The 27,114-nt window shown below is 30.6% G+C and overlaps 2 protein-coding genes across 5 annotated transcripts in view; one reads left to right on the plus strand and one right to left on the minus strand.

Annotated features, from left to right (window-relative positions):
* LOC144843130 (uncharacterized) overlaps window positions 1-27,114 on the minus strand; it is an 83,382-nt gene that overhangs the window by 48,667 nt on the left and 7,601 nt on the right. The gene's annotated exons all lie outside the window — the stretch shown is intronic.
* Window positions 1-27,114, plus strand: part of LOC144843096 (uncharacterized) — an 81,943-nt gene that overhangs the window by 36,227 nt on the left and 18,602 nt on the right. For all 4 annotated transcript variants that reach the window (XM_078699790.1, XM_078699789.1, XM_078699791.1 and 1 more), the window contains exons 3-6: window positions 12,540-12,638; window positions 18,547-18,645; window positions 19,853-19,951; window positions 25,485-25,583. In XM_078699790.1, the coding sequence (XP_078555916.1) occupies window positions 12,540-12,638; window positions 18,547-18,645; window positions 19,853-19,951; window positions 25,485-25,583 (396 nt within the window). The remainder of the gene's footprint in view (window positions 1-12,539; window positions 12,639-18,546; window positions 18,646-19,852; window positions 19,952-25,484; window positions 25,584-27,114) is intronic.

Raw genomic sequence — 27,114 nt, forward strand, 5'->3', positions numbered from 1 at the left:
CAACTTCCATTAACGGCACATTCCATAATGACAAATTCCTTAAGGAATCAATCAGAAGGAATCAATCAGATAGAATTGTATCAATCCCAGTTTATACTAATTTACTATAAAGAAGAAAAAACAGCAAAACCAAAATGGCAAATCATTGGTATTTCACACACGGAACACACAGCTTCCATTAACACCACATTCTCTAATGACTAATTCCTCAAGGAATCAATATCTCATATAATGAGAATTACTTGAAGTGCCAAAGGGAAGTTATTCTTGGAATCAAATAGAAACAAGATCAACATTAAAATAGAGTGGGAAATTGAGTTTCGCCGTTAATGAATTTCAGTGCCATTATCTGTTATTATAGTTATGCTAAAAAATGGTATTAGAGTTGGTAGTGATAATTGTAAAAGTGATGATAGCTTCTATGGTGATTCATTCAATGAGTAACTGAAATAACAACAGTTTCTGCTGGTTTCTGCAGTATTTTTGCTTTATTTGCAACAGTAATTATAAAATTGTTTTTGGTTTGATTGAATATATTACTGTATGACCACTTACAAATGCAAATAATATACATAAATATGTTAACCATGAATTCATTCATTTATTTGGTGAATATGAACTTTAATATTAATAAATACACAACAAAAAATTATTACCAAACAATTACAATAGAAATGGTAGTTAAAATTGTACAAAACTTCAATAAAAATGTTAATAAACATAAAAAGCAGATAATAAAAAAAGATTTTAAAATGCAGTTACAGTATATAAATAATTAGATAGAAAAAAAAATTGTATAAAAGACATTTTTACAAAAAAATACACAATAAAAAAATATATTAAAAAAATAATGATTTACAATAAAAAAAAAAAGGGCTAATTACTTTGTCCATTTTTGTGGGAACTTTTTAATTGACTAAACTGGCCACATAGATTTGATACCTATATAAAATACATTTTTACAAAAAATATACAATAGACAATAAAAAGATATATAAAAAAAATAATATAGATAAAACATTTTTATGTTGAAATGATTTACAATAAAAGGGCTATTTGTCAGCCATTATGTTGGAACATTTTGATTGGCTAAACTGTGGCCGAATAGATTTGATACCTTTGTGTATTACCATCAACATTATATGCACCGAAGAAGGAATGATGGAGTGTCCCCTTCCCCTATTTTTCTTCTTGTTTGTTTAGATTATTATTTGCATTTACAATATAAATCTTATCATTGACTTCCATTGCGTGTCTTCTTCATTTCCATGTTGATCTTGTCTCTGCTGATGAGATCATTCAAGCAATTTCCACTGGAAACTTGATAGTCTGGCTCAGACAAAGTCCGTATAGTGTTGCCGCTATGAAAATTAACAATTGATTGTACGTTTGTGTTTGCGTGAAATGTTTGCAGAGCTTTCAAGTAAAACTAGCCCTTCATATGGACTCGATAATTATTTTAGCCCCTTCCTATGTTAATGCCATTACTATTATTTTTATAATTTTATCAGAAAAAAGAAAGGAAATAATTTTGAATTGAATTGATTTTAATCAGATTTGATCAAATTATTATATGATTACATATAACATTTTCTTTCTTCGCTATCTTAATAATTACCATTGTTATCATCACCTAACTAAGATATAAATTATATCATTATTATAATCATATTGGTCCTCATCTTTGTCACAATCTTCCTCACCAAGTAATGATTCAAATTCTGGTGGATGGTGAAGTTGCTGATGGATTGACAGGTCAGGTTTCTTTCTTTCTATCAAGCAATCTTTTCTTGAGCAGTTTCAATAACATTATCATAATGGCTTTACTCTAATGCCATTTCCTTAGTCAGCACATCAAGGAACCATGAATATCATTACAAGATACTACAATAACATTTGCCAGATTTTTTTACAATATTATTTTACAAATAAGACAATTTAATAAGCACAGATTGATTAAAAGCTTGAAAATAATAATTTTTTTTTTTTATAATTATTTATTTTATAATTATTTATTTTATCCTTTTGTTTTTTATTGACAATGTTGATTCGTCTATTTGTAATATAAATGTTTATAGATAGTTTATTATATATCATTGTTGTTACTTTGGGAGTACGGAACATGAACTCTTGTTATAGTGATTAGGTTCACTTTTAAGTTCCTGCCTACTCCCTTAGTTTCTGTGTTTTTGTATGTTTGTAACTGGTTTTTGGCAATAAATAATAATAATAATAATAATTATCTTGAAAATTAAAGGTTGTAAAATAAAAACAATATAATTTATTCCTGGTTATTCATGTTAAACTGGACATTTTGGATAGACCTATATGAACCAGCCAGAAGTTCACCACCTACCATGGTCAGTTCTTTAACAGGCACTGTACATACACAGAGGCAAGCCCCTTGCCTAAAAGGGTACAAGCAATATGGCCCTCTGACAAAATAGTCCCCTAAACTCAATCTCTGAAAAGTCTAGACATATTATATAGATATTCCCAGTTCTGATGGGCCCAACATCGCTTATGTTTATTTATTTTTATTTTTATTTTAACTATATTTAATGAGGGTGATCCATCCAGCATTTGCTGATCATTTGGGACCCTTAGAACTGGAACTAGTGTTCATCATCATGGCATGGTCATACATTGTAGGATAAAAAATGAATGACCCAAAAATGCAATTAAATCTTCAAATGATTGTATCAAAAAAAGAACCATACTTTTATACGTACACAGTTTGAAAAATAAACACAACATACTGGCAAAGATATGGAGGCTTTTAACACAGCTATTTGGTTTCTGTCACATCTATTTTTGGGTCTCTATGTTAAAATAGAGGCTTCCTTGTGCATACCAAAATGGTCTCCCCTATAGGCCTCTTTTATCTTAAACCTAAGCTTCCAAAAAGTTCATTCACACTCTTCTCCCCATCTTCCAGGTGTCATCTCTGCGTACTAGTTCATGTTTTAGGAAAGCCATACATACTTTCTGATTGAAGCCATTCTCAATATAGTAGCATAGTTTCCGCTATTATTTCTACTACAGATCACTGCTTACATAATCCCATTCTGTTCATTTCAATTATCATCAAACTTCAATTTAATATAATTTTTGTTCTGACATGAAGAAATCAAAGTAGACAAATATAATTTATTTCTATTTATAACTTTATATTAAATATCGATTTAAGATAAAGGTAATCGTACTATAAGAAACTTTATATTTTATTTATACTTATATTAATTCCTTGTAAGTTTAAAATTGAAAAATGTGTTTTATATGTTAGTGCTATATCCAATATAATTTGATATGTAATAATTTTCTTATACAATATCATAAACATGTTTTATGTATTTCTAGCAGGTGAATTTTTGTTTTATTTCTCCAGTAGATCACCTGACATCTGATTGTACATCTGTACGTTTTTTGTTTTGTTTTTTTTTGCATTGATAGTTCAGTAGCGTTGAGTTATTTTTATTACTGATATGAAGATACCTTAATATATAAATACCACGGGTTACTAATCACAATGCGGAAAAGGCTGTCAGATGTTTGATGATGAATTGGCAGCTGGTAAGGCTGGAGCTCAGAATTCTAGGCTAATAACAAACTGGGGACTGGGACTTGTATTGTAGGCCAAAAACAGGCTTGTTTTGATTTGATTGCGAGTGTAGGCCAAGCTGATGCGGATTGGGGTTGGCCAATAAACGGCTGGTGTTGCCTTTGGTTGGGCTACGACACAGCTGGTACAGCTTGAGTTTAGGCCAAGAACCTACGATCCAACACTTTTAGCTTCACATTCAGAGGGCTTAATTCAATTTGTCATGTGTGACACCTTGATTAGAACACACAAGGCAGGCACGTGTCTAACATGGATTTCAAGTATTCCAATGTATTGTATTTGTACATACCACTGGTATGATATTTATGTGTATGCTCATTTATTTTATTAGTGTAGTACATTTATTGTCATTCTAAGAGCTGATGAATACACAGTTACGTTACAGTACCTCAGCATATAGCAAAACATTTTACCATAAATATTGAAGTTATATCTGTTTTATTCTTTTACCTATTCTTGTTGACTTGGACTTGGATTTTTAAACTATTTGGATTATTTTTTCACATGATAGATACTTTATACAGTAGACTAGAATCCAAAGTTTCAATTTTCTCTTCTTAAGGACTGTCCTTTGGACAGGGATTGGACGTAGTATTACGGTACCCCTGTTTTTGTGGAGGAAAGTTTCCTCTTAATCAGGTGTTCTATTATATTATTATATTCTATCTATTAAACAATATACATAAAATAAATAGGCCTATTTTAAACTATATTACCACAACATCTGATGAGAACATTGCAAACTGTAGGCCTACAGTTAGTAACATGCTGATCAGCGCACACCTAAAGTCCCAGCGGCCTTTTGGGCTGACCTTAATTCAATTAGTATGACTTTAAAGCAAACATACTAATGTATGTTGCTGCTGTTAATGAGTTTGAATGTCTTACATTCCACACTTGTATCTATGGTACTACAGTTGAAGCCCTCGTTTTGGACACCCCTATTAAAGGGACACTTTGTTTGGTCCCAAAGGTGTTTCCTAAATAAGGGTTTTACTAAAGTAGAAAGTGTCCTCTTAATAAAGGTTTTCCTGCATTTGTGATTATCATCTATTCAAAGGTGAATGGTCAATAAGAACATAAATAAGTCTTACCTGGATAAACCGACATTGGCCTATTCACTCCAAGAAGAGAGCTAGAACTCGAATATATACAAAATTAGGAAACACCCCTGTCAGATAATCGTCAAGAAAATATAAACTTTCAATTTAACTTCCTAATTTTTTATTAATTGATTAACAGCTTATTGATTATTTAATCAATCAATCACAGTAATTCTTCTACTGTTTTTTGTTTATACATTATTTGGCAATTCAATTTCCAGGGACCATGTCGTATTTGTTTTACTGCAGTTACTTCAAACCTGAAACCTGTTTAGCTAATACAGAATTTATCACACTGTTTTGAGTAGTAAGTCATATACACTGTTTATTGTTTTTTTATAGTGACTGCCTTCTCATATGTTATTGCATTAAAAAATGTTGTTACTGCAGTAACTGCAGTAGAATAATTTCGACATGATCCCTAATAGTAATAACTGCTATTCTACATAAAACATGAATAAATATATTACCAAAGGCAATATCATTCTTACTACTGTACTTCCGCATCAACTGATTTAAAAGTTTGACGCACTCGTGGAAAGATATCTCTGACGACTGCTAATTAATGTGTTGACTAAGTACCTGTACATGCTGAATAGCATAACCTGACAAAATGGTGGACGAGAAATTTATAAATTCTTTGCTTTGCTACCGATGTAAAGGTTAACTCTCGGTATGTCTTCATAAATTATCCCAGTCTGTTTCAAATTTTTAATAGATGAGTATAAGAATGAATATTTACTATATCTTAGTTGTTTTCGTACCAGATATTGTATCAAATCAAAATCACATCAAAATATAAAAACAGGCATGAATACAAAGTCTATTTCGTGCCCAGCTTACCTGGATAAACCGTTAATAGCCTTTCTCCTCGAAGAGCAAGGTATAATTCAAAAAGTATTCATTGAATCTCTTCACAAATAGTATAGTCCATGAACTATACTGTACCCTCAACTGGGAGCCACCATCATCATTTCTTCTTCTCAGACTACCAACACCACTATTGTTTTGTGTAACCACTGATCAATTTAACTATATTTTGTCTTATTTTAGGCTCTGTCTACACAAATTTGAAAAATAAAGTGTGAAATAAAAGAGTAAATAAAATTTAAGTATTTAGTTCTTCCAGATTCTTGAATAAACAACTTATAGCATGCATAAACTATAAAGTAGTAAGTACACCAACTAATGCAAGAATCTGTTATTAAAACATAGAATGAAGAAAGCAGGTTGAAATCATTCGTAGAAGCGAAAAACAGATTATATGAAAAAAACATGTCTTTTTTTCACTCTGATAAAGTAGGGCAGATCAGAAAGTTGACATGTATCATAAGAATACTAGCGACTAGAACGAATAAATTAAGACACCATTACAGTAAATTATTGTGTGCTTCACTGCAAACTTTCTTTTTAATAGTGAGTATGATAGTGGCATATTATTAAAATATAATCATTACATTTTTTTTTTATAAAAAAAAATTATCAATTTGTAATTTCCTGAATTTAAAGGGAATCTTCTAGGAATTGAACGTGATTTAAAATGGATATTGGAATGAACCAGTCATAAGTCAGTACAGCATTTTATGTTATGGAAGACGAATGACTTAAATAAATAAATATTTGAAAAAAACAAAACTTTAAATGTGGTGTTAGAAATCGATTAAGAAAGAATTACCAAAGTAAAATCAATTATAAAAGCCTCATTTGCTAGAATAATAAGCAATAATAATAAATTATGTAATTTAACAATAATATGAAATAACTAAACTTGAACGCAAAATAGCAGAGACAAACGATAATAAACAGAGACAGAAATACCATCATTAAACAGAAGTTAATCTTATTACAAATGATTTAGACCATGCTATATTTATTAAAACAACAAACATGTCATACCATACTAAAAATAATGCATAGCCATACTGACAATTTCACTTCAAAATTCGACATAAATTATGCCTCATATATTTTGATGCTTTTGTATTTACAGTATAACAAATGTCCAGTAAAGAATTTTTTTATTTGTTTTCTGTTTTGTGAGGATTTCACCCACTTTTATTTCTTGTATAAAAATGCTTATTTAATTTTATATAATAAATGTATTTTTTATCGTTATATTTATATTCTTCATATGTAATGTTCATTAATATGTTTATCTTCTTATTTTGATAATATTTTTAAATGCCTATTTTTTTCACTTTTCCATTTATTGCAATGTCCATTTTTTACCTTGTTTGAATAATTGGTCCTGTATGACGATCTTGCATGTGAATGTACTCTACCAAGTTGAATATAATAATTTAAATTATGTACGCAGTTTGTTAAATACAATTTTACAGTCTCCTATTCTGTGGTTTTAAATATCTCAATGATTCACCAAGTGATGTTTTCTTTAGATTAATGTTTACCATTATCGTTTTAGTGTACAGTGAATTCTACAATCATATAAATGAGCATCTGGGCTATTACTAAAAGTGTTAGGCTGTCATGGAGCGTTTCAGTTACTCACGAAAAAATAAAGCACTATATTTTATCATGAACTTTTTGACAAATGATTAAAAAAAATAATAATACTTGTTTTCCTCAGAGCACATTTCTTTTAGGAAACATTGTTTTTTAAAACATGACTTTCCAAGAAATTCGATGTTTGCTTAAAATTAAAACCAGCAAATAAATACAGTATCATCATTTATATCTGTAATGGCCACTTAAGTCATAAATACATTCTATGTAAAGTTAAGCAATTACCATCTAGTAAACCTGCTTTTTGTATGGTTTTTAACTGGTTCATGCTTTAGACTGTAAAAGACACGTTTGTTTGAAAGCCATTGAACTACATTGGACCCTAAGACGTAGCCTTTAGTTAACTAACAAAATACAGAAGTTGACATCACCCTGATGATAACGTAATTAATGGTGAAATATTAAATCCTAAATGTATTTCATTGCTTGGAGTAAGTATTATACTGTAATATACTTGAATTTGAGTTTTTCTATATAAATGATGAAAACGTTGCCAACACGGCTAGAAGAGTCCCATATTTTACTTTTTAATAGATTAACTAAATAAAACCTTTAGGATTTTACTCAAATCTTCTTGTGTGCTATAAAAAACTGAAGAATTTTTTTTTATTCTATACAAGCCAAATGGACAGAATAAACTCTGTGGTCCAAAGAGCAGAACACTAGTTTTTACTAGCCCATTGGACTAGCAAATTTTGACCAATTGTATAATTGTAAATAATTATATGTACTACTTACTACTACTGCTAGTACTAGTTTCTATCATGCATTTAGATTATCCTTAATTATCAATTAAGTATATTGGACCATTTGATCGATGTATACTAATGACTCATTATCACATGTAATTTATTTAATCGTTAATTAACCAATTCAAGGTCTGTATTCAATTGATAGTTCTCCCATCATTTCAAGGTTAAAAAAAAACACAATACAACTAGAATCCGTAATGAAAGCATTATGTTTTAACATAATGAACTACAGCAGTAGAAATGTACTGTATCATATACATGGTTTTATTGTTACAAATTACATTTGTAATTTGTTCCATTGTTGAGATAATTAATATGGAATTTTAAGAAATTTATAATTCAAATTAATGCTATTATTAATTTAAATTTGTATAATTTAGTTGGTACAGTTTGCAAATTAATGAATAAATGAATTTCAATTTTATGTATATATCTGTTAATAATAATAGTAAATGTTCTACAGTAGATATATGGTACCAACAAACATTTTGTTGGTAATGACTTCAAAATACAGTAATATTGAAAAGATTTAAGCCATGAAATAAATCCTATTAACCTAATGAAATAACAAAAGATGCAACCTATGCTGAGGAACCGGCCATCACTGCTCTGTTCACCTGCAATCTAAGGTGCTTAGACCAGCCACAGAGTTTGTACTTACCAAGAGTATTATGCAGAAAAACCCCCTCATTTGGGAAAACCCCTATTCAGGGAAAATCCCTATTGAGGGAAAACCCTAGTACTAGTGTAAGGAAATACTTTCCTTTGAATCATTGAGGGGTAATGTGTTTTTTTTTTCTAAGTATGTCTAACCCATATTAAGGAAATATCCTTATTAAATTAAAGTATATACTTTGTAAATTTCTCAAGATGTCCACTTAATAGAGGTTGTGTCCATGTATACTGGACCGACCTTTGGGCTGTTATTCCCCAGTAAACACAAAACACCTGCATGACCTGTGTCATGAAAATAATAAATTTATTTGTTGGTATAACTGTAGGTGCTGCCTTACAATAGAAGGTATTAGTAAAACAAGGTGTAGACAATTGTAGGCCTAACTTACCTGGAAAAACCAATACATGCCCTTTATCCCCTGAGGAGAGAATATAACTAAAAAAGTAATACACATTTTTAACACCCCTCTTTAAAAATCTTTCAACAAAACAATTGACCTTTTATGGACATTTTAATATCCAAATTCTTAAATTGGGTGCTTACCAGATAAGAAATATGTGAAAAATACCGAAATGGTGAAACATTGAGTTTTAACCTGTACTTTATGATAAAGATCGTATAATAATATCCCATACTAAATGACTCTATGTAGAATAATAATTTACAAGTTGTGTTACTTACAACGGCTTATCTGGATTACGTTGTCTATATCTCTTCTAATTACTGTTTGCATAATCAAAGCTAAATCATTTGACCGTGTTAAAAGTGCAATATTCACCTGGTCTAGGCCATAGCGTCTTCTCTAATCATTCTCCCATCAAAATTAATATGTTTTTGCAGTTGGTACTGATATAATCGAGGAGGAATTAACTCTTTATTAAAATTGTTTTCATCCCTTATCTTATTATAGCTGGTAATTTTGAAATATAACTGTTGTCGTATGATGATTGAAAGACTCTGCAGTGTATCTAGAAACATGAGCTGTCAATGTTTAAAGTTCTAGATGTGAGGTATTAGACATAACTTTAAAAATCTTTCATAGTACAACAGTATGGTAATGCCTACTGCATTCTGTGATACTGAAACTCTATACCGTATGTGTTTACCTCCACAATTAGGATTAACTGTTTTGGAACTTGTCGATTTTGTGAATACCGGCAGCTTACCCGGATAAACCAACAATGCCCTATTTCCTTGAAGAGGTAGAGGAGAGGTAGAAGAAGCAGCTCCTTGTCTACAAATAGAATAGTCTTCTTCAACTATGATACACTCTGTGCTTGCTTATCAACCCCTTTATCTTGATTCTCACTATATAATAACAAGATCTCATTACCAAAGCAACAGTATTTCCTAAGCATTTTTAGTCTTGTGCAAACGTGACTCTACAGCTCACTATGGCGGTCGGTCGGTTGGTCGGTAAACACTAACTAAAGTTTGAGCACGCGACTGCAGCCATGTATATGGCCTTGTTTGTTTCCCAACCTGTACATTTGTGGATCCAGAGGTGTGAAATAGTTGTGCGTGGGGAACTCGAGGACTAAAAATTGTGAAATAAAGTTCTGAACCAAACCTAATTTCCGATCTTATTCATATTTTAAAATTTAGGGGAGATTAAGTAAGGCATTGCCCCCACCCCCTTTGGATCCACATATGCTGTAATTAGTTATTTTCTTGCTAGTTATATAACACATGTAATTTTTACAATAATTTCACAAGTTATAAATTTACATTTTACATTATGTGTTTTTAAAAATAAGAAAATAAGGCCTTAGGCTACTGTATATTATTATTATTTGCAAATTAACTCTTGTATTTGTTAATAACAGGCGAATCTAATAATTTAGCCCAAAGGTATTGGTATGTTATATATTAATGAGTATATTTTATAGGGCGTCCTTTTCTACGGTTACATAAACAGCGTTATTAGTTTTGGTATTTTTAAATATGTAATTTACTCGTGGGAGATTAAATTGCATGGTAATGTTGCCTGGTGAATAAACATAATAAATATTTATATAATAATAAATATTTATAAATAATATTATGTTAAACTCTGTCTGCAGCACACTATCAAACTTTATGTGAAAAAAAAATGTGATGTGCACATATAATGGACATGATGATGTCATATCACTACCACAACAACATCATCATTTGTTTGTTCCCAGCTCAATTATAACTGACTTATAGATTTTTTTTTAGACTATAGAATTTTTTGTGTTGATGTCAAGCATCAAATTTCCAATTTTTATTTTTTTTATGAATATTGGACAATAAAGGTTTTTGAATTATTTGAATTTGAATTATCACACTTTTTTTGTCAAACTAGTTTTGATAGTGTAGACAGAGCTTTACTATACAGAATTCTCTTTGATAAGAGACATGTTTATCATCCCGGCAGCCATCTTTGCTTTTGTTAACATTCTGCGAAAGGTGAAGTTGTTATAATCAACACACAACATTTTTTATCGTCGTTGTCTCTGAAGTATTCTGCGATAACCTCTGCCCTATTTATTTATTTTTTTTTAACTCTTCACGTTTTCATAAAAAGTTATTACATTTGTCGCATAATGATCAGTGATTGCCAATTTTTATAAGAATTATTTTTAGCTACTTAACTTCTCGGATTTTATTTTCACTGTGTGAATTTGACATTTGCTTATTTCAGAATGCATTAAAAACAAATGTCATCAGACACTCGTATATTTTTATGAAATATTCAATGATTGTCTTGTGTGATTTTGAGAAATATGTATTATGATTATAGTGAAAATTGTGATGATTATGATTATGACAATGATTGTACCTGTGATGATGGTTTTGGTACTGTAATGTGGTGGTGATAATGTGTTTTACGGTTGTGGTGATCGTTACGGTATAGAGGTGTGGAGATTATTATCACCTGGTAGTATTATGTTATCACGTAAAGGGATGTGTTTTTAGTAGTAATGTTGTTGTTGATGGTGGTTGTGATGTGTTGGTAGTTATGGTATACAGTAGTAGTGTTGGAGATAAGTGATGATGTGGTTTTCACATGGATGATGGTTTTGGTAGTAATTGGGTGTTGGTGGTGGTTGTGATGTTGTTGTGTTGGTAGTTATGGTATAGTAGTGTTGGAGATAAATGATGATGTGGTTTTCACATAGATGATGGTTTTGGTAGTAATGTGGTGTTGGTGGCGGTTGTGATGTTGTTGTGTTGGTGGTTATGGTATAGTAGTGTTTTGAGATAAATGATGATGTGGTTTTCACATGAATGATGGTTTTGGTAGTAATGCAGTGATGGTAGTGATGTTAATGTTGCAGATATTGGAATGGTGAGTTATCACATGGTGTGACAATGGTGATGTAGTTGTGGTGAATGGTATTACGGTATTGGTCATGATGTAATGCCTTCAATTATAGTAGTGCTAATGGTTGGTGATAGTGAATGAGGATAATGGTAGTGATAATTATGGTAGTGGCTGGTGTTGGAGGTTTAATTGAAGGTCTTGGTAGTAATTAACTAATTCCTAAGACAACATAACAAAACATGTTATACTTTCCTAATTTTGTTTTTTAATTGCATTGAATATGAAAAGTGTATTTGCTATGGTATGACCTCTTGTGAAAGATTGTTTTCATTTCACAATCATGTATAATAATCGTAATATAATAGCAGAAATGATTATGAAGGTTACTGTGCATTTCCAGCTGAGACAATCTTGAGGCTTAACTTAGTGGTATTCCGACACTGACAGGTACATACTTGCATTCCTAGCCAGCTCATCACGCTCTCTTACTCAGTCTGTCTGATCTTATCTGTGTATTAACTGATGTTGCGTTGTGACTGTTAAACTTACTATTGTTTCGTTTTTCTTTTAGAGTGGACAAACTCCATTGATATGTGCTGCAAACTCGGGAAGGCTGGATATTGTTATTGAATGTTTGCGATTGGGAGGCAATGTTCGGGCTATGGATGAGGTAAAGTAGTATTAGTATTAGTTTGCAGTGAATGGCTTATCTCTTGATTATAATACTAAGTGCCTGGAAATAATCCAAGAGTACTTTAGCTTATCAGTGAGTTTTCTTTGTGTGAACCCAAGTACATTGTCTTATAATCAACTTTCACAGTTCTTAGAAGTAAAAGAATTTTATTTCATTTGAAATAACCTAGCCCGCAGCAATATTAAGTATTTATTATATTTAGTACTTTGTTTTTGTTGTTAGTATCATTTAATAAGAACATTTTATAATCGTTTTAAAAACAATATTTAGGGATATTTATCTTCATCTATTAAATTCAAATAAGAGATTTTAACTTTAAGCTTTAAAAATATTTTGTCTCCCTAAAATTTTTGTTGTTGAATATGCATTTTAATATCACATAATAGTTATTCACTTTGACCAAAAAATGGATTGGAAAAAAATATTTTCCTGAAAAAAATGTAATTTAAAGCGAAAAATACCTAAATTGTCTGACAGACAATGGTTTTTGGTTAAAATTAACTGTTTCTTTTGTCTTTTTTATAAGTGAAATAATTATTTTTGCTGATTTTTTTATAACTTTATTAAAATTGCAAAATGGCCTATTCAAATTTCATTAATCTCTATTTTTCAGGTTTTTGGGGGAACAATACATCTTTAAGCATTAAACAAATTTAATAAATCAATGCTTCATTACGTTTTTACTACTAAAACAGTTGTTTATTTAGTGTAGAGTGTGAATCAAATTAGTTGAATATTTATATTAGTTGGCCATCGGATGCTTTTCATATTTCATCTGAATATTATGAAACGTGACAGACCGATTTCAAATTCACTAATTAAGTTAATAAATGTAAATATAATTCATTTATTCAACAATATAAGCAATTGTGTTTCATATATGAGTTGAAAGCTACTATCTACTAGAATAGTCTAAATTGTTTCCATTTCCATTACAATGTGAAACACAATATTTTACGATGACCTGTGACATTTTCAAACCATGTTTGGGTACGCTTTATTTCTTTTTTTATTGATATATTTCAATTTTATTATTATTATTCTCTTTATTTCCAAAAATATACAAATTTCAGTTTACAAAACAAACCAGGTTTACAATTCGTGGCCAAATTGCAAGAAAAAAACAATATCACATAAAATATACAAATCTGATAAAATAGTTAAATAAAATTTTACAAGACCAATTAAGGTGAAACAGTTCAATCACAATTTATAGTATGAAATATTTCATTTAAATATGTAAATTTTATCAACATGTCATTTAGTTAACAAACACTAGGCACCGGTGTTGTTTGTATATAAATAAAATTATGTTTTTTTGAATGACACCTTTATTTTATTGATATATTAAATTGTTATGGTAGCTTACCCAATGATGGTCATAATATAACCAACAGTTTACACTGTCGGTTAAAAGTTGCTCATACAGTGATGTATTGTTAAATTGTTAAATATATTAGGTGTTTTAAACTGTTTTTTCAAAGAATGCTCACTTAATCGTTTATTTGAAATGTGTCCCATTTATGTATGTAATTTATTCACACACTATTTAACCAGTTATTTGCTCGTAGCTGAAGAAGGCCCACAGACAATTATCATCTACTTGTCAGGCATTGCATATTAGCTGACATGATTAGGTCATGCAAGGATGCCTGTGTTGACGCACATATAAAAATCGTTTTATCTCATGTCTCGTAGTCTTGTTTTACAGTTTCCTGAAAACATCACCTGGCCTGGCCGCGCATTTGTCAATCTTTTTGCTTAAGTCAAGATAAGATTAAAGTTAATCACTTCTGTAGAAAAAAAAACAATGTTTGCCCTTGTAAAAAGACAAAATTTAAAAAAGAAAGACAATGAAATTAATTAAATTCAACCAAAAACCTATTGACTTCCAGTCAATTTGACTATTTTTTGCTTTAAATTACAGTTCTAACTGGAATTTTTTTTCTTTTTTCCATTAAATTTTTGGTCAAAATGAATAACAACGACAACAATATTTAAAATAATATAATTTTTTAGGGGGACAATATATCTTTAAATATTTACTTAAGTTATTTTGAAAAAATGGCTTCAGAAATATCAGTGACTTAAACCAAGAGGAATTTGTATGATGTTGACTTTTGTTCATTATGCCTTGCATCAAGTCAACAGATTATTACAATGTTTCTTAAGCAGGGAGATTTAAATTTGCTAAAGTTGTTTTAAAAGCTGACTTAAAGATATATTGTCCCCCTAAAAAATAATTTAAAAACATTTTTTTTTTTAATATGCCATTTTATTATCACATAATAGTTATTCACTATGACCAAAAAAAAAACATTTTCCACCAAAAAAATGTAATTTAAAGCAAAATATACCTAAATTGTCTGGAAGACAATGGTTTTTAGTTAAAATTAACCATTTCTTTTGTCTTTTTATAAGTGAAATAATTATTTTTGATGATTTTTTTTCTACAGAAGTGAATAACTTTATTAAAACTGTGAAATTGCCTATTCAAAATCTGATTTTATTCATCTTTATTTTTTCATGTTTTTGGGGGACAATACATCTTTAAGCAAAATCATTTACTAAAATTAATAAAGATAATTTTGTTTCTAAAGCAAGTTTGATAAATCTAACTCCTGCAATTCTATATAATGCATATAGAATGTTTGTGTATGCCAATTATTCTTTTATGCCATGCCATATACAGTATACTTCCAAAAATACCAACTTTAGACAGTAAAAAATCTCTGAAATTCCATATAATGATATACAATTGTTTTGTAGATGCCATTATGCCTTATGCCATACATTGTTTTGTACAAGTTGGTATTGCTATGCTTAACATTTTCCATACTATCACACTATACCATGCTGCTTATTTATTATTTTGTATGCAGTGTTTGTCGATTTCGTGCCTAGCTTACCTGGACAAACCAACAATAGCCCTTTCTCCTCGAAGAGGAATTTTTGTTGAACAGCCCCTCTCAACAAATGGTATAGTACATGAACTTGTTCTCAGGTGGGAGCCACCTGACAAACCACCATCATTATATCTCGCTTTTCAAGGAGAAAGGGCTATTGTTGGTTTATCCAGGTAAGTTAGCACTCAGAGACTACCAACACCACTGTTGGTTTGTGCGTAATTGAATCATTCCAGCAGTGTGAAGACTACTACTTTATATACTTTTTCTAATGTTTCAGTTTCTCATTACTGAATGCTATCAATATACTGTACGTAATCAGGTTAATTATTTGCATCTTTCATATGAGGAGATGTTCTCTGACTGAATAATATTCTAATAAAACTGCACAGTTGTAGAATCTTTATTCAGTCTGCTGCCCCCTGTTGACAAGAATTTATTTCACTTCTGTGTATTTTTCATTCTGTGAAATAATTTGATGAAAAATATTTTTGCTTGTTTCTAACCCATCAGTTTATTGTAAGTACTTCGTCAAAACTTAATTTTTATTGCAACTGTCCAATCGCCACCCTACCTAAATCTTCTCCCATTCATAGTCTTTTGCAGAAACATGCTTGTTATATTTAAAGATACTTGTAATGGGCCCAGACCATTTTATCACATTTGTTGCTCCTTTACTTTTTTTTGGTTGAAAAACAAATTGAATATTAAATGAATAATTGGTCAATTTCCTAATACAAACTTCAATAGTCATTGATACATTAAAGAAAATTAATTGTTTATTAAGGCATTAACAATTCCTGAAAAAATAACTAATATCCTGTGTCTGGGATATTGCAAAATATGGATGTTGTAGTTTGGAACTTGTCTAAGTTGAGTTCATAACAATATATGGTAATCATTAAACAAATTCGTGGTTAAAAACTTGAGAAGATAAATTAATAAATAGTGCTAGCTAAGACAGGTTTACTGTGAGATAGTTATTTCTAGTACTATTTTTACCTCTGACACCCAAATGTGTGATGTGTAAAGATGGCCAAGAGAAGCTGAACGTGTGTTTGGCTATTTCAAAGATATTCAATCTAAAAACACATGTTTGTGGAAAATACTTTGGGAGAAGTGGAAGGTGTTCCAGCACAAATCATGTGACCATCATTGCAACAAGGCTTCGGAATTACGACTCATAATATGAGAAAGAATGTGAAACCAATTCATTAAATTGGAAACTCCAAAGAAAATCCAACAATTGCATAATAATTTTATTTGGATCCAAATTATTAATTATGTTGACGATTTAAATTATTACATGGTAATTTTGACATTTCAGTAAAAAATCATTGGTGGAAAGCCCCAGAGAGAAGGGGAAACCCCAGCAGCTTATTATGGTTTATTTGTCTGACAGGTACTCCCTATTAGGAATTAAGATCAGACCTGAGCAATTAGTCATATTGATGAATGTAGGGTAATAGCCAATTTAGAAATCATCTGTAAATTTCCAATTTAATTTTAAGAATGAATAATTAGTGTTCTAGACGATGGATGTTTAATTGGGTTTCAATTTCAATATTAATCAATTACAAATATCTAGAGTGATGTAATTTTCTGTCGTCATAACAACTGAGCAGGTCAAATGTCATTTAGATTAAAATGATACTGCTGTTTATTGGTGGTCTAAACTCAAACTGATATTTCTAAGCTACTGTATATGTCTATCAAACTAGTTTGACAAATGAGTGCGATGTTCCCAAATATGGAAGTGATATGACATCATCATGTCCATATAGGCACATCACATTTTGTTGTCACATAAAGTTTGATAGTGTAGACAGAGCTTTATGTACGAATTAGACTGTATTTCTCGCAAACGTTTCAGTCCCACTAGGATGCAACGCAAGTACATAGGTAGCCGTAACTTGCCAATTGGTCAATTGACTTGTGCTGCGTCTACGGTCTTGCATTCAGAGTAAACGAACTTGACTAGTAGTATCTGTTATCAGATAATGCCTATGTTCATGTGTAGAATAAACCGGGTATATATGCTTCATTGTTGTGTCTGACAAAATTAACGACATGTAATTAAATCAGGTCTCCGATTTATCTTGTCAATTTAATGATATAAGGTTTAAGATGAGTTTGTTTTTGTAAACAGTAATTTGAGATTTCCTTTTGTTATGCGTATGATGTCATACTAAGACAGGCAAATGAACGGGACAGTTCATTTTATGATGGCGGTGTTTTGATCTAAAATAACCATTTATAAGTAAAATTAGGATTAAATTAGAATAATATTATTAATGATAGAGAGAAATAATTGTAATCTATATTTGATAATAACATTAGAGTTATTATATTTTTGTTTTTTTACAATTTTATTAAAAAGATATAGCTTAAAAGCCCCTTTTTGTATAATAGAAAAGTCCAAAAAAGTTTTGCATAAATATGACATTAGATGGAAATCTCTAAGTCAATAGTATAGAGATGATCATTTTGTGGTGTGTTGGGAGTTGAACGTGGTTGATTGGATTTTTAAAATGTCAGCTTTTTTTGGATTATGTTTCAATTCAGGTATATATAAAAATGGGGACAAATTTTCAAGCTTTAAAAAGCCGTGGGAGGTAAATATGTAGAGTTTTTTTTTTTTTTTTTAATAGATTTTATGTATTTATTATGTGCTATTACAGTATCCCACTCTTGGATACTCAAAGCAGGGAATTAAAAAAAAATCTATCATCTTTGATAACTATGTTGATGACTTGTATTATTTACCAAAAATATGTTGATAAATAAATGTAGTTGGCTTTTCAATTCAATTTAATAAAATAAATAGCCCTAACCCCTAACCCTATTTAGGTCTTATAGCTTACCTGAATAAACTAACATATTCTCAAAAAACAAAACTCAAAAACTTCAACTTTGACCCTCCAAGATATATTAGACAGAATAAGAATTCTACATAAAAGAAATATTTATTTTTTCAGGATAAGTGGACACCGTTAATATGTGCTGCCAAGGAAGGTCATACGGAGGTTGTTGAGGCGCTGTTAGACAACGATGCGAATGTTAACCACGCTGACACTGTGAGTTTTATATCTAAAACCTAAAGATACCGTTTGTTTCAGTAACCCCTCTTACATACAACATAATGTAAACAACATACACAGTGAAAATAATACTTCATTAGAAGCCCCGGGACCTTTTGTGGGAAAAATAAATTAATATTGAGCGCAGTAACACATATCCAGTACCGTTTTGATTTTACAATTAATCGGGAAACCACCTCACAAACCACATACTTGACATATACTGTAACCCGGCGTCAGTCAGGTCTTGACCTTCTCTATCCCAATTCTCAACTACATATCCTTGGGAAAGCATTTATCCATTAAATTAAATTCATAAAGTCAATCATATCTTATGGTTATTAACTGTCAGAATTAACCAAGAAGAAGAAGCTTTCCTGGTCCTTGACAAATAAATATCATTTAACTGTTTTTTACATTTACTTATTTTCCCTTAAGACTTGACATTTTGTCATCCTCTCATTGGATATCAAACTAAAGCTCTGTCTAAAATCAAACTTGTTGTGACAAATAAGTGTGATGTGCCCAAATATGGTAGTGATATGTACAAATATGGTAGTGATATGACATCAGCATGTCCATATATGGGTACATCACATTTTTTTGTCACATAAGGTTTGTGTAGACAGAGCTTTAGATTATTATCAAGGCTCATTTAGAGTTCATGACATTTCATCTTAATGGTTACGTTAATGGTTATTCAAGAATAATTCCTTTACAGCCAATTTTAAAGTTCATCGCAATGCTAATTATTTTTTTTCTTTTGTTACATTTCCCATGTATTGTTGTTTTTGTGCTTTACTTTTCTCCGTTATAATTTACAGTATATTTCTGTATTTTTACACGCATAATATTCAAATTTACTTTTCACCAGGTCACTACTGAACTACAAAAATATTATTGCAAATTGCAATTAGAGCAATCTATTTCATACTGTGTAATACTAGATAAACTTCTATTTGTAATTTTATTTCACAAGTTTCGATGTTTTTTCTTGTCATAAATAATTTGTGTCTTGAAATCAAATGGAAAATCTATAGATCTTCTGGCTCCCTATGACTTTCACTAAAACTTCCCTGTTGAACATTGGGAAGATATGTTTGCCTCCATTTCAGAAAACACTTCAATCCGTTGACTTGTGGCAATACAGTAGTTTTTATGGATACTTGTTTAACTGTTGATTTGTGTGTTGTTATCATTTCAGAATGGGTGGACTGCGTTGATGTGGGCTAGTTACAAGGGCCATGCAGATATCGTCAGAGCACTTGTTGAAAGGAATGCCTACACTAATGTACAAGCCCAGGTAAAATGCTTGATTTCTTTTTCATTATGTAACTGATTATCTAACTGAACCACTCAAATATTGAATTATTTTATGCAAAACAGGACAACCTTAGTTATGTACAACAACACTCCTCCCTCCTTTTTTTTACTCCATACTTCGCTTTCTCCTTACTCTTCCTCCTTTCTCTCGCTTTTCCTCCTTTCTCTCGCTCTTCCTCCTTTCTCTCACTCTTCTCTTCTTCTCTAGCTCTTCCTCCTTTCTCTCACTCTTCCCTTCTTCTCTCGCTCTTCCTCCTTTCTCTCACTCTTCCTTTCTTTTTTTGCTCCTCCCTTCTCATGCTCTTCCTCCCTTTCATCCTTCCTGCCTCCCCTCCTCATCCCCCTCCTACCTCATTCTTTTTTCGCCTTATCCCTCCTCCTCTCTCCATTTGGTCGATTTTTCTTTAGATTTCCATCTCAAGAATATTGCAAGAGCCTAGCATAGGTGGTTAGTCAAACCGTTTTTTACAAATATCAATATTGTACATGACTTATTGAAGAAATCAATTGACGGTTACTTACAGTAATTAGAGAGATAATCAGAATAAGAGATTATTTCTTTGGGCAGTGACTGTGTCGTCCATGCGATATTTGACTTTTGCGTCACAAGGGAATCCTCTCATCATCGTTCACATTTCAATAGTCTGCAAAGATGATATTTCTTCTAAATGTATTTATACCAGTTCCAATATATTGAAAATACTATTAACTTTTAATTTTCTCAAGAAAAAGTATTGATTCTAGTAATGATGTAAGCGTTGTGCTTTGCTTTGACCTTTCTCGCTATCTAGTTTATGTTTTTAATTGTTTCACTTTGAAAAGAAAATTGTAAGGATTAAATTACCTCTTGAGATAAAATAATTACAATAGAGCCCATCCTTTGGGACATCCCTACTCAGAGGACACACCTACTATTATAATCAAGGAGACACTTATCCATTAAACAAACAGTATATGAGCTGTACAGGTAGCTTGGTAAATAATGCTCTTGTTTTCCAATTCCAGGGTCCAGGGTTCAATCCTGACTTATTGTCAGGGTTGTAACAAATCTTTCAACTCACCCCTATTAATTGAGCCCCAAAGGTGTCTTTAATAGTGGGTCTACTGTAGTTTTGTCTTCTGTAGTCTTCACAAACCTCCTTTTTAATCTTTATCATTGTCATCACCATCATCTTTACAATTTTCTTTGTAATAATCATCACTGCATCATCCTTCATCATCTTCTTCATAATCATTGTCATCATTATATTTACAATCTTCTTCCTAATAATTATCATAATCATTATCAAATCATAATCATTATCATCATCATAATCATTTTCATACTTATATGTGAAGCAAGAAGTACCCTATGAAATGTTAAATATTGAAATCTATAGAAAAAACTACCATATTTGTTTAAAGGTTAGTAGTATAGATATTGAAATATATATGTTAATAAGGCTACACTGTAGGCTAAGTAGGTTGAGATACTAAACAATGAATCAGAAATCTTAAAACAACATTTGAATTTGAAAAATAGTTATCGCAGACTATTTTGTGAGTGTGATAATAAATTTGAAATGTCAAGTTTTATAAACGCTTTATTTGAAAAGGTTATTCTGTCTGTTTATGGTTTAATTTCTAGTTTGTTCATGATTAAAATTTAGGATGAGATTATAATGTGAGGAAAAGTGGTATCATCCTACTATTTTCAGTCTTAATGTGTTACGTCAATCTTGAAGTGCCACTGTTTTCAATCTTAATGTACCACTTCAGTCTTAACATATCACTATCTTCGTTCTTAAAGTTCCACTATTTTCAGTTTTATATTACCACTATTTTCAATCTTAATCTACCACTATTTTCAATCTTAAACTACCACTATTTTCAATCTTAAACTACCACTATTTTCAGTCTTAAACTACCACTATTTTTTGTCTTAAACTACCACTATTTTCAGTCTTAAACTACCACTATTTTCAGTCTTAAACTACCACTATTTTTTAGTCTTAAACTACCACTATTTTCAATCTTAAACTACCATTATTTTTAATCTTAAAAGTACCACTATTTTCAATCTTGAACTACCACTATTTTCAATTTTAAACTACCGCTATTTTCAATCTTAAACTACCGCTATTTTTAGTCTTAAACTACCACTATTTTTTGTCTTAAACTACCACTATTTTCAATTTTAAACTACCACTATTTTCAATCTTAAAAGTACCACTATTTTCAATCTTAAACTACCACTATTTTCAGTCTTAAACTACCACTATTTTCAGTCTTAAACTAACACTATTTTCAGTCTTAAACTACCACTTTAAATATTGCTATACAGTACAATCTGCCAGTTATGCCTGTAAAATGTTACTATTTACAATCAAAGATTTGACATCTTCAATCTATACAGTGTTTCTAAAGTGTTGCTATTTCAATCTTAAATGCGTCGTCTAACAATTTCGCTGATTTATTTGCAATATGTATTATTGAGAAGGTGTTGTTGAACAATGATCTTTTGAAGTGTCATCTCTTAGGTGTTAAACTCAATATTTGTATTCATGAAGTACTCTTCAATTTTAATAGATTGTTCAATCCGTGTTCCAATTGTATAAGAGTCTTATCCATTAATCAGTTTGTTTAATCTTAGCAGAACATTTAGTCATCATGCCAGGAGTATTATACTGCATGTACTGCAGTAACTACATTTTGTAGTACAGTAACACATGATTTTAGTTTATTTCAATGTAGTTTATTAATCAGTCACTGCATGCAATAACAGTGTGTATGATTACTAAAATAAACTGAATAATTGAATAAATGGATAAAAGAGTAAACAAATGATTCTACTGCAGTTACTGCAGTAGAATAACAACAATTAGATAGAATAACATCAAAAATTTGTTTTCAAACAAACTATCATTTATTGCATAAGATTTTATTTTTCTCGATACTTTCACAATCCTCCAACTGTTTTTCCTACGGGACTGTCTTTCTACGCGCCTTGTTATATTACTATACTTCCGTTAGTTGATCTCTAATTGATTTGTTATCAATTTAGCGAGTAAGACGCGAGTAACTACAATTGACAGAGTTGATCATCTTTTTGGATGTACCTAATTAACTTCCTTAATTAGCCTTGTTGAGGTCATTGCACTGTAGAACATGATTGTTATGTTGTGAATTACAAAGGACTTGTACAAAAAACTGTCTTATTAAATCTCAAATTAATCACTCAAAATGAATAGCATAAAATGGAAACAAATATTCTATAAATAAATAAATACATTTTCTGTTAGTAGAAATTCATTTTCACATTACCAGTCATTGGTACATTTGTTTGGCCCACTTACCAATTGTAGTAAGTACCACTTACAAATTATTTCATTTTACACACTTTTTCTCCATAAGAATAAAATTGTAGTTTAGATTTTCCATTGATTCCGACCCAAAAATTACATCCCATGCACTTCTGTTGTAATCACTTGTCTAAGGCTCTGTCTACACTATCAAACTTTATGTGACAAAAAATGTGATGTGGCCATATGTGGACTTGATGATGGTCATATCATTACCATATTTAGTTAAAAGCATATCACTACCACATCATTTAGTTTGATAGTGTAGAGTTAATGACACAGTGTAAAGCTCTGTCTACACTATCAAACTAGTTTGTGATGTGCCCAAATATGGTAGTGAATTGACATGATAATGTCTATATATAGGCACAGCACATTTTTGTTTGTTACAGTAAAGTTTGATAGTGTAGACAGAGCATGTATAGAGTAGACAGAGCGTGCAAAGAGTTAACTGATCACACAAGTTGGTTGTAACTCAAATATGATTTAAATCAGCTAGATTCAATCCTTCAATTTATGTGAACACAACTTTTGTAACAGTTATTTATAAAATTAACTTTTCATCATTAGAATAAATATATATTAATCATATAATCAGCCAAACCTAAAACAAAATAAATTAGATCTTTTTATTTTACTTATATAATTCTAAAGTAATTGATATTAAAATTATTAATTATTAAAATATGTTATTTGTTTAATAGTAGCATTGATGTCTCGTCTGTCATCTCTCATTTATTGTTGATTAATCATTTTTATTATTAGCTTCTGCAAATAAAGAATTGATGCAATAGAGTTAATATTAGATATATATATCGACCTTAGAATATCTTTCCAAATACTTAAAATGCATTTAACCACTATATCACTTTTCATAGAAACAATGTGACTCAAATTGTAGAACTCAATCATACAAGATGAGTGTATTCTATTAAATCGATGAGTCACTTATTATCTCTCAACCCATCTTCTCATAGTATATATTCAAATTCTAAAGAGTAATATCATTTATGAAATGGCTACGGGTTAATTGGTATGCTAAACATTTCACAAGCAACTCCCTTAATAGTTACGATTCCTAATTATTCCTATCCCGTCAAAATTTGGATAGCAAAGAATATTGATATATGTATTCTCGTTTACTTGTCGTCGCAACGATGTTAAAAGGATATTCATCAAAAAAGGTGTGTTTGTTTACTCATTCTATCTAACATTTTTTTTATCAGGTGAATATTTTTTTACCAATTTTTACAACTCGAATTCGTTTATAAACTTATTGATCATTAGGATGTTTTTTTTCTTAAAATTTGGTTCTCGATTGATTTGTAACTTCTCGTTAGTAGTGACTATGACCTTGAGGATGTTGAAGTTTAAATGGATTATGCAAATCAGACTATGTAAATTAATATATGTAAATTATTATGTAATTGAATCCATGTAAATTGTTTATTTATATTCATTTTACATTTTTGCACTACTTCTACAAGTTTATGTTACTTTTTTTAATTTATTGTTAAAATCTTCTGTATAAAACCCTCTGTAGCCATTTCATCCTGATGTTCATCATCTTCATCATCAGCCGTTATCAATCCACTGCTGGATGAATTCCCCAGCATGCAGTCTCCAATACCATCTGTCTTTTGTCTTGCTGTACCAATTGGTACTGCTCCAATACTGTTGGAGTTCATCTCTCCAACGCTTTCTTTGTCTGCCTCTGCTTCGCTTTCCCGTTATTGGTGTACACATCCTGATATTGATTTAATACAATCAAGGGAGGAATGAGGAAGAGAAAAGGGAGGCGAAAGGAGTGTTATTCTTGTACTAAACTACATGTTAGGTTATCCTGTTTTCATGATAATATTTTGGCTTGATACCATGGGAGAGCAAAAGCGTTTTTTATCGTTGTTATCTAACAGAAAACGACATTGAAAACAATCATCTAATACGTGACCCAATAAAATTGACCCATAATGAATGTGTCTTTACCAATCACCATTTTTTCAAATTTTATTATTACCTAAAAGTGAAATTAAATATACAAAAATTATAGTTTCATCAAAAATCATTATATGTTTAGTTTTCACCAGAGTAACCCCTACTCTCTAAAAATGTACACTGGACCTGTTTAGTTCTGATAATTGTATTCTAATTTGGTTTTGTTTGTTTTTATAGCATGGAGTCACACCGATTATCTGGTCAGCTGGTCGGGGTCATACGGCGGTTGTTAAGATTCTTTTAGAACATGGCGCCAAAGCGGACTCCTCCGACAAGGTAAGGAATATTTCGGCTTTAAATTATACTAATATAATCTTACTATTGACAAAATAATCATAATATAATTATGTTTATTTAACCAATTTATGCACGAATACCCATCAGGATTTAGATGCTTATGGCGTAGAATGATAGCTTTTGGTGGCCCACGACAGCCATGAATATTGCCTAAGGTCTGATAAGGGCACCAGTTACCATACATTTTTAAAAACAATATATGAATTTCTTTTTATGCAAACATGATGAATACTAAATATCGCATTTGAAATAATGAGAGGTAAACCTCTAATATAAACCCATGGGCTTCTAATTTAGCTTCTTTTGAAGTACAAAGCAGACTTTGTTTCAAAATGAAGAGATACTTTAAAAAGCATGTATCAGAATACAAGATTCAATCACACTTTAGTCAACTGATACTAAGTATCCGACAATGACAGCCATGTGTCTTCAGAAGTAGACGGCTACAGGAACAGTAACAGTTAGTGTAAAGTTTCAATTGGGAAAGATTGCATTAAATGATAATATCTAGCTGCTGCCAAGTCAAAAAGTCATTTTCTGTAGGTTCAGAAACATATGAGTAAGCATAGAACGACTGTTAGACTAAATAGCTGCATAGCCGTGTATTGTCATGAAAATGAGAGGTTGCCATGAACTCATAACTAAAGTTGATCAATCTAGTGGCACTCTTTCTATTCTCAGCCTTCAGGTTCAATTCTTATTTAGTACCAGAATTTACAGTAAAGCATTGTCTACACTATCAAACTTTATGTGACAAAAAAATGTGATGTGCCCATATATGGACATGATGATGTCATATCACTACCATATTTGGGCATATCACTACCATATTTTGACACATCACACTTTTTTTGTCAAATTTGTTTGATAGAGTAGACAGAGCTTTAGACTAAATAGCTGCATATTCGCGCATTGTCATGAAAACGAAGGGTCACTCATACTCAAGTTGATCAATCTAGTGGCACTCTTTCTATTCTCAGGTTCTGGTTCAAATCTTGTTTAGTACCAGAATTTAACTTTATTGAAGAAGCGAGTGTATTTCTGTGATCATGATTTAAGATGACGTGCGATATGTAAAGAATTAAATCATAGAATACATAAATCAAAATGTCAAAGGTTACTACCAAACTCTTGATCCAAAAATGTGCTAGAAAAAAACACTAAATCCATTAATTTATTATTACACTTTAAATTTCATATCATATATGCTTCACAAATTCCTATAAGCCTCTAAAAGTCAAATAATCTTTAAGTAATATTCTGAATTTTTTATTTTAATTTTAAGTTGTCAGAGTCATCATGGATTCGTACCTATATTTAATTGATTGATTTTTCATGAATATGTTTTCAACTCAGTTGAGATAATAAATTAAATATTTAAAATCTTGTCATTACTTGATATTAGGAGTAAGCATAAATAAGGTATCTCTTTCCTGAAGATGATTTTTTTTAATTGACATTTTTCAATCCGGAATTTTTCATTTTAAATTTGTTTTATTGATTGATGATA

The sequence above is a fragment of the Antedon bifida genome, chromosome 5 (assembly GCF_963402885.1).
Source record: "Antedon bifida chromosome 5, ecAntBifi1.1, whole genome shotgun sequence".
In the NCBI taxonomy this organism is placed as follows: Eukaryota; Metazoa; Echinodermata; class Crinoidea; order Comatulida; family Antedonidae; genus Antedon; species Antedon bifida.